This window comes from Rhinopithecus bieti, unplaced genomic scaffold, assembly GCF_001698545.2.
Source record: "Rhinopithecus bieti isolate Rb0 unplaced genomic scaffold, ASM169854v2 scaffold_9981, whole genome shotgun sequence".
Classification (NCBI taxonomy): Eukaryota; Metazoa; Chordata; class Mammalia; order Primates; family Cercopithecidae; genus Rhinopithecus; species Rhinopithecus bieti.
Window position 1 is genome coordinate 4,421,850 of NW_016806838.1, and position 8,831 is coordinate 4,430,680.

General features: G+C 39.3%; 1 protein-coding gene across 1 annotated transcript in view; it reads right to left on the reverse strand.

The window, feature by feature from the left end:
* UBR2 (ubiquitin protein ligase E3 component n-recognin 2) overlaps positions 1-8,831 on the reverse strand; it is a 137,051-nt gene that overhangs the window by 103,710 nt on the left and 24,510 nt on the right. The window contains 2 exon segments of the mRNA XM_017878221.1: positions 1,829-1,942; positions 3,941-4,019. Of these exon segments, the coding sequence (XP_017733710.1) occupies positions 1,829-1,942; positions 3,941-4,019 (193 nt within the window).

An 8,831-nucleotide genomic window follows, 5' to 3' on the forward strand; every position in this document is an offset into this window, starting at 1 on the left:
AAAAAAAAAAAAAAAAAAAAAAAAAAAAAAAAAAAAAATTTGGTCATTCTGATAAAATATATTTGACCTGTAGGGTATGGGTACAGGAAAAACTTCTTTTTTTTTTTTTTTAAAGACAGGGTCATGATCTTGGCTTAATGCAACCTCTGCCTCCCATGGCTCAAGTGGATCCCACTTCCGCACCCCCAACCCAAGTGGCCGGGACCACAGGCGCGTGCCACCACACCCAACTAAGTTTTGTATTTTTTGTAGGGATGGGGTTTTGCCATTTGCCCAAGCTGGTCTCAAACTCCTGGGTTAAAGTGATCCACCCGCTTTGGCTTCCCAAAGTGTTGGAATTATAGGTGTGAGCCACTCTGCCCGGCCGAGGAAGGACTATTAACGTCCACTTGCCCCAAATCTGTATCAGGCCTACTAACAAGGTAGAAGTACTTGGGTGTACCTATTCCCCTGCCATTTAGAAATAATAATTTCTGAAAGAAGGCTCTCGAACTACACAACAAATTGTCATAAAATGTAGCAGAAGAGGGACTGCCACAGGTTGGTTAATGGATACAAGAACAAAGCTAGACAGGAAGAAAGAGTTCTAATGTTTTATAGCACTATAGCATGACTATAATTAACAATTTACTGTATATTTTCTTTTTTTTTTTTTGAGACAGAGTCTCGCTCTGTGCCCAGGCTGGAGCGCAGTGGCCAGATCTCAGCTCACTGCAAGCTCCGCCTCCCGGGTTTACGCCATTCTCCTGCCTCAGCCTCCCAAGTAGCTGGGACTACAGACGCCCACCACCTCGCCCGGCCAGTTTTTTGTATTTTTTAGTAGAGACGGGGTTTCACCGTATTAGCCAGGATGGTCTCAATCTCCTGACCTCGTGATCCGCCTGTCTGGGCCTCCCAAAGTGCTGGGATTACAGGCTTGGGCCACCGCGCCCGGCCTGTATATTTTCAAATAGCCAGAAGAGCGGATGGTGCAAGTTTCCAATACCACATAATGTTAAATGTTTGAGGTGATGGATATGCTAATTACCCTGATTTGATCATTACACACTGTATATATGTATCAAAATATCACACTGTGACCCATAAATAACACACCGTATCCCATAAATATATACAATTATTGTCAATTAAAAATAATAAAACATAATCTATTGTAGCATACCATTGAAAGATTTTATCATTGTATAATTATAGTTATGTGAGTTATTAGAAATATATGGAAAGGTGTTGAAGTTGAAAAAAAGCAGCAGGGATTTAAGCATTTATTTTGTGGGAGTCTACTATTCCATTAGAAATCCATTTAAGAAAAATAATGCAGGATCAACAATTTGAAAAACATAGTGAGCAGTGGGAATTATTTGTACTGAGCTATCACCACCACACATGGTCCCATCGCATAACCAATGATAATGGAAACCAGGAGATGACGATTGGGATTGGCTATCATGTACAGTAACAGAAAAGAAAGCTATCTGGCCCCAAAAGTCTTCGTAATAATAAAGATATACAAAACTCAACTTAGTTAACTAGTCTACGCATATGGGAAAAACAATCCTCTCAATCGTAAATTAGTACTCAAATAAACTTCAAGTATGCTTAAAACAAAACCCCAACCAAATAAAAAATCAGAATTAAATGAAATTTCCAGAATTTCAACTGTGTACTATTAGCAACCATAGAGCATCCACAAAATGCAAAGAACTTTCAAAGTAAACTAGTCGCTATCAATAGTGGAAGTACTATTTGCTTATCCATTTCTCACATCATCTAATGACTATTTCTTAAAATATTTCAAATGGGTTAAAACAACTTTGTGAAAATGTTTTACCTCTTCTTCCTCAATTTCAGAGGTGTTAAGTTCATGTTTTTGACAGTAAGGACCCTCTTTCCAAGCTTCAGTATCACCACAGTCACAGAAACCTCCACCTCCTGATGTTGTCATCTTGGAAAAAAATTGTAAAGTATCTTGTCAATAAATATTTACTGAGGGCTATCAGATAATAAATAAGAATATCAAGTGCTAAGGAAATACCATTGCTTAAGTGTTTAATTTCTTTGGAGGCATAAAATTAGATAAAATGCCAAACCTCTTAATGTTTTAAAGTTTATTTTAAATAAGCTTATAAACTAATCGAAGTGATTTCAAAATAAAATAAGCTACTTTGTAATGTTAGCTACAGATATTTAAAAGAGGATATGTTTGCCTATATGACTTCCTTAATTAGGAAAATCATGAGGATCACAAGGGTTTTCCTGCTGGATTTTGGTTAAATTGGTATAATGCTGATATCTATGCTACAGGTTGTGATGCTATAAACACAATAGACTCGAGGGTTATACAGATTCCTATAGCTGTTGTCGCCTAGAGTCTAAGAGTGCTGCATTTGCTTTGGAGAAATTAACCAACAAAGACTATAGAAATAGTTAATTTTTTCTTCTCTAATACTCCCTAAATAGCCACTCTTTGAAAGGACAGGTAATAGGGGCTCAGGAAATACAAAAGTAGACTGCCTAACAATAAAAACTCTTCACCACCTGCAAGGTTCAGGAATTATTCACACTTCCTTAAGACAGGGCAATAATTTGAGAAATCTGGCATCACAGAATCAGAATTAATAATTGGTAGACTAGAAATTCTGCTTTTCTTAAGACAGTATGAGGAAGAGCTTACTAACAGGTATTAGATACAGCAAATTTTAGAATAAGCCCTATTATATTCTGCCCAAAGTAAGTATTTGTGTTATACATCACAATATAATTAATGTAACCCCATAAATGACAACTATTCCCAGGGAATGCAAAGATATATGCCAAGAAACGTGGGTAGGAGTCATTTGGAAAATGACACGTGCTTGTTCCAGTTACCAAACATAGGCAGAACAGCTTAAAGGAAACTGGGCCTCTTTTACTGATTTATGAGACTAATGAACAGACAAGAATGTAAATAGCCCAATTTTGTGGCTGGTTATTTATTTATTTTTATTTTTTATTTATGGATGGAGTCTTGCTCTGTTGCCTACACTGGAGTGCAGTGGCGCAATCTCAGCTCACTGCAACCTCCGCCTCCCAGGTTTAAGCGATTCTCCTGCCTCAGCCTCCCGAGTAGCTGGGATTACAGGCGTGCGCCACCATGCCTGGCTAATTTTTGTATTTTTTGTAGAGATGGGGTTTCACCATGTTGGCCAGGATGGTGTTGATCTCCTGACCTCGTGATCCGCCCGCCCTGGCCTCCCAAAGTGCTGAGATTATAGGCCTGAGCCACCGCGCCCGGCCCTGTAGCTGTTTTAGTTCATTATTATGAACTCTTGGGCAGAGTAAATAAAAACAAACAGAAGGAAAAGTTCTGACCCAGGACGGCTCCTGAATTAAGAATAATATTAAAATATTCCTTCTCTACCATTCTATTTTACGATTAGGGTGAAAAGTTCCATCTAACAGAAGTTCCCTACCCTTTGAATCTCCATGGTCTGTCTTCAATTTCCAATAGAGGAACCAGGACAGGATTTGGAATAATCTGTATTTATCTGTGTCCCTGACTTAAAAACAAACAAACATACCTGATTTTTGAAAAGTACTGACAACATTACAGCAGTGAAAAAATAATAAACTGGTGGGTCTTATGTGCTGGAGTTGGGTCTTCTCCTACATTGTAGTAGATACCTCTTTAATAAACATTAAAAAATAGCAATAAAAACTAGTTGAAAACCAATGCAGAAGAGCTGATATCTCTATTATCTTTTTTAAATCATATGCCCCAAGAAGTGTGGATTCATAATTTGTTTCTACACTGCCATCCTATGTCCAGTGGTATTTAAATAAACACACTGTTTAAACCCCTCCCCCCCATTTTAGTGTTAAATCTTTGCATTTTGAAAAGAAAGAAAAGATATTTATTATAAAATACAATACTGGGCATGGTTATTATGTGGACATTACTAACCCTATATCGATGATCTCTGTGAATACTTCCCAAAAAGCACTCCATGCACAAAACACAAGTTGGATCAACTGCACAGTCTCTGTAAAGTTAAAGAAAAAAAAAAAAATCAGAGTGTCAGAAAATAACTACATATTTCACAACAGAATTATTTCAAATTGGAATCCATCCTAAAAGAATGAAAATAGTGAAGTTTTTTGGTGTTTTAAAAAAGGAAGTATCATTCCCAAAGATCTGTCAGATCTTTTGATCAATGAGAGCAGTTTAAGGAACTGCTTCTCCGTAACGGATGTGTACATATTATTAGAACAGTAAATTTTAATGTAATGCTGTGTTTTCCCATAGATTTGTGGAAATCACATTACACATTAAAACACACAGATGTATATGAAATAGATTCAAAATATTTATGAATTCTTAAGATTCATATATTGGAATTTCAAATAACTTCTTCCAAACAGGTATTTGAGACCAACGGTCTTCAAAGCGATATGTATGCATCCCTAGAAAGGCAAAAATATCAACTGAAATGTAAGAAGACAACATTTGAACTTACATTTCTACTTAAATATTAACTAAAAAGGGAAATTAAACATTCTATGGGTTCACTGCACAGGATGATATAGGTCTCCTCACATGGCTCCTATTTCTGGTATTCGCACAACACATATGGCCCACGAGCTATCCTGACTGAAGAGTAAGGGTTTCAAAAGGTTGCTTGGAGTGCCCTGAGTTGTTTCATTTGCTTTCTTCATACCGCCAGTTAGATACATTTATAGATCATATCTTAAGAGAATCTAGACAATTCCATGAAATGAAATGGGGAGTATAAAATAAGAAATCTATGTCAGTTCCTGCCCCGGTTCCTGACACCAGGCTCCTAAAACTCTTGTAGATAAGGGTGCTAGCAGATGTGCTAAAATTTAGTCTTTAACCCTAGTTACAGACACAGAAATCCCCTGGGTGACACAAGAGTCTTTTGTTCTTTCTATTGAGCCAGGCTGGAGGGCAGTGGCACGCTCATGGCTCACCGCAGCCTCAACCTCTTGGGCTCAAGCAATCCTCCCACCTCAGCCTCCCTGGTAGCTGGGAGTACAGGTACATGCCACCATGCTGGGCTCATTTCTGTATCTTTTGTAGAGATGGGGTTTTACTATGTGCCCAGATTGGTCTCCAACTCCTGGGCTCAAGCAATCCTCCTTCCTCAACTTCCCAAAGTGCTGAGATTACAGGTATGAGCCACTGTGCCTGGCCAAATCTTTTGTTCTAAAAGGCTGGGAGCTTCAAGACATAGCTTTAGGATGGAAGCTGGTTGCCAAGGGAACCAAGCATATGATTAAAGGGTTGAAACTTTCAGCCCCACCTCCACCTCGGGGGGCTGGTGAACTGATCAGCAGTGGCCAATGTAATCAATCATGGTTATGTAATGAAGTCTCCACAAAAATCCAAACGGATTGGGTTGGAAGGGCTTCCAAATTTCTTTTTTGAGCGGAGTTTCACTGTCACCCAGGTTAGAGTGCAGTGATGTGATCTCAGCTCACTGCAGCCTCCGCTTCCCCTGTTCAAGTAATTATCCTGCTTCAGTCTCCCGAGTAGCTGGGACTACAGATGTGTGCCACCATGTCCAGGTAATTTTTGTGTTTTTAGTATAGATGAGGTTTTGCCATGTTGGCCAGGCTGGTCTCGAACTCCTGGCCTCAAGTTCGTACCTGCCTGCCTCGGCCTCCCAAAGTGCTGGCATTACAGGTATGAGCCACCGTGCCTGGCCTAATTCTCTTTTCTATTCCACTCATCCATGTCTATCCTTATGCCAGTACTATACAGATTAATTTGTAATTATTCTGTCTGTATTTGAAAGAATACACATTCTCTTGGGGCAGAGTTCTCTAGATATTTGATAGCAAGTTTATTAATTTTATTGTTCAAATCTTAGATCACTCTGCTTTTTAATCTTTATCACTTCCTGTGAGGAAGGTGTTAAAAGTCTTTAACTAGAATTGTTGATTTTTCCATTTCTCCCTGCAGTCCTACTAGTTGTCCTACTAGTTATCACTTGATATATACCAAAGCTGTATACAGTCTACAGTTAGGTGCATAAATGTTCATTATGGATATTTTTTCTTTACCTACTGTTCTCTTTACCAGCATACAATGTCTATTTGTGTCTTTTATATGAAAACTGCTACTTTAATTTTCTTTTGTATCATATTATTTGCCTGGTATTTTTTTTCTTAACTGTTTCTCTTCTTACTTTCAATGACTTTCTATTTTAGTTTGCCTCTTACAGACAACATTTGTGGATGTTTAAATATCAATCTGAGAGTCACTGTCTTTTTGCTTTCATATAAAGAAAAGCTAGAGCCTTGTCCTCATTTAGCCATCATTTAACAGAAAAGATCACTGTGTACAGTTACAGTATTGTTGACTACTGTATTAAAAGTATGTAGGGCCAAAGCCAGTGCATCTAGAGCACTCAAGGATCCCCGAGATCTTAGTGATTTGTCTAAAGTCATCATCTCCAAGCTTTTACAATCATATACCCTTTTATTAAAATGTTTTGAGTATGCAGTATCTACCTCTATGTAAATATATTCATATTATACATATATTATTTTATATAATATTAATACATGTACTAATTACTCAATTATACTACTGTGTAACTGGAGTCTTAGGAACGGAACAAAGGCAGAAAAAATATTTGAAGAAATAATAACCTAAACTTACCAATTTGGTGGAAGACATCAGCTAAAAACAAACCTCAAGAGAACAAATACAAAAAAGATATTTAGGCCTATCATAGTCAAACTGCTAATATTAAAAAATAACAAGAAAATCTTCAAGGCAGCTAGAAAAAACCAACACATTTCACACAAGGTAACAAAGATATGCGAGTAACAGCTAACATCAACAAAACAACGGGGTTCAGAACACATTGGATCAAGATCTTTAAAATGTTGAAAAGGAAACAAACCAGAAAACAGTCTATCTAAATATTCAGGAAAAATATCCTTCAAAAATGAGTACAAACAATCTGAACAGGCCTATATCTAATAAAGAAACTGAGTCAATAACTGATAACCTTCACAACCAAAAGCACTGGGCTCACATGGGTTCACTGGTGAATTATATCAAATGGTTAAGGAAGAAATTACATTAATTCTACGCAATCTCTTCTAGAAGACAGAAGCAGAGGGAATACTTCCTAACTCATTCTATTAGGCCAGTATCGCTCTAATGTCAAAATCAGACACAGACAATTCAAGAAAAATACAGACCAATCTGCTTCATGAAAATAAAGTATTAGCAAATTGAATCCAACAACGTATAAAAAGAATTCTACACTACGACCAAGTAGAATTTATCCCATGTATGCTAGGCTGGCTCAACATCTGAAAATCATGTAAATCTATCACATTAACAGGCTAAAGAAGAAGAATTACACACAGAAAAGCATTTGATAGTCGGTACAGTGGCTCACACCTGTAATCCCAGCACTTTGGGAGGCTGAGGTGAGAGGATCGCTTGAAACCAGGAGTTAGACCAGTTGGGGCAACAAAGTAAGACTCCATCTCTGCAAAAATTGTTTATAAAAATTAGCTGGGTGTGGTGGTGCACCTGTAGTCCCAGCTATGAGGCTGGAGGATCCCAAGTCCAGGCGTTTAAGGCTGCAGTGAGCTATGATCTCACTACTGCACTCCAGCCTGGGCAACTCTAACTCTGTCTTTGGAAGAAAAAAAAGGATTTGACAAAATGCAATGCCCATTCATAATAAAAACTCTCGGCAGAAGAGGAATATTGAGGAATATTTCTCAACTTGATAAGAAACATCTTGGCCGGGCGCGGTGGCTCAAGCCTGTAATCCCAGCACTTTGGGAGGCCGAGACGGGTGGATCACGAGGTCAGGAGATCGAGACCATCCTGGCTAACACGGTGAAACCCTGTCTCTACTAAAAAATACAAACAACTAGCCAGGCGAGGTGGCGGGCGCCTGTAGTCCCAGCTACTCGGGAGGTTGAGGCAGGAGAATGGTGTAAACAGAGTCTTGCACTGTCTCAGAAAAAAAAAGAAACATCTACAAAAAACCTACAGCTAACATCACTTAATGGCGAGAAATTTATGCTTGTTTATGCTTGTGAGGTGACTTGCGTAGGGCCCGTAGACAGCCTCAGTATAGGGCCAGTTACCAGAAAGACCATGACCAAGAGGGCTGGAGCTTTCAGACTCACCCACCAAAATGTGGGAAGAGGGGAGGGGTGGGGCTGGAGATTAAGCTCTTTATTACAAAAACTCTTTTTTGTTGTTGTTGTTTTGTTTCTTGGGATAAGGTCTAGCTCTGCCACGCAGGCTGGAGTGCAGTGTGGCCTGATCACAGCTCACTGCAACCTTAAACTCCTGGGTTTGAGCAATCCTCCCCCTTCAGCCTCCCGAGTAGCTGGAACTACAGGCTCAAGCCACTAGACCTGGCTATTTTTCCTTTGTAGAGACAGCATCTTGGTATATTGGACAGGCAGTCTTAAACTTCTAGCTTCAAGTGATTCTCCTACCTCAGTCTTCCAAAGTGCTGGGATTACAGGCATGAGCCACCATGCCTGGCCCCTATAAAAATTCAACAAGGTTTAATAAACTTCCAAGTTGCTGGAACTTCACCCTGGGACTGAGGTGCTAGGAGGGTGATATGCCCAGAGAGGGCATGGAAGCTCCTCACCCTTTCTCCCACACCTTGCTCTATTAAATCTCTTCCACCTGGCTGTTCTTCTGTATCCTTTATAATATCTGTAAGCTGGCCGGGCGCGGTGGCTCAAGCCTGTAATCCCAGCACTTTGGGAGGCCGAGACGGGCGGATCACGAGGTCAGGAGATCGAGACCATCCTGGCTAACACGGTGAAACCCC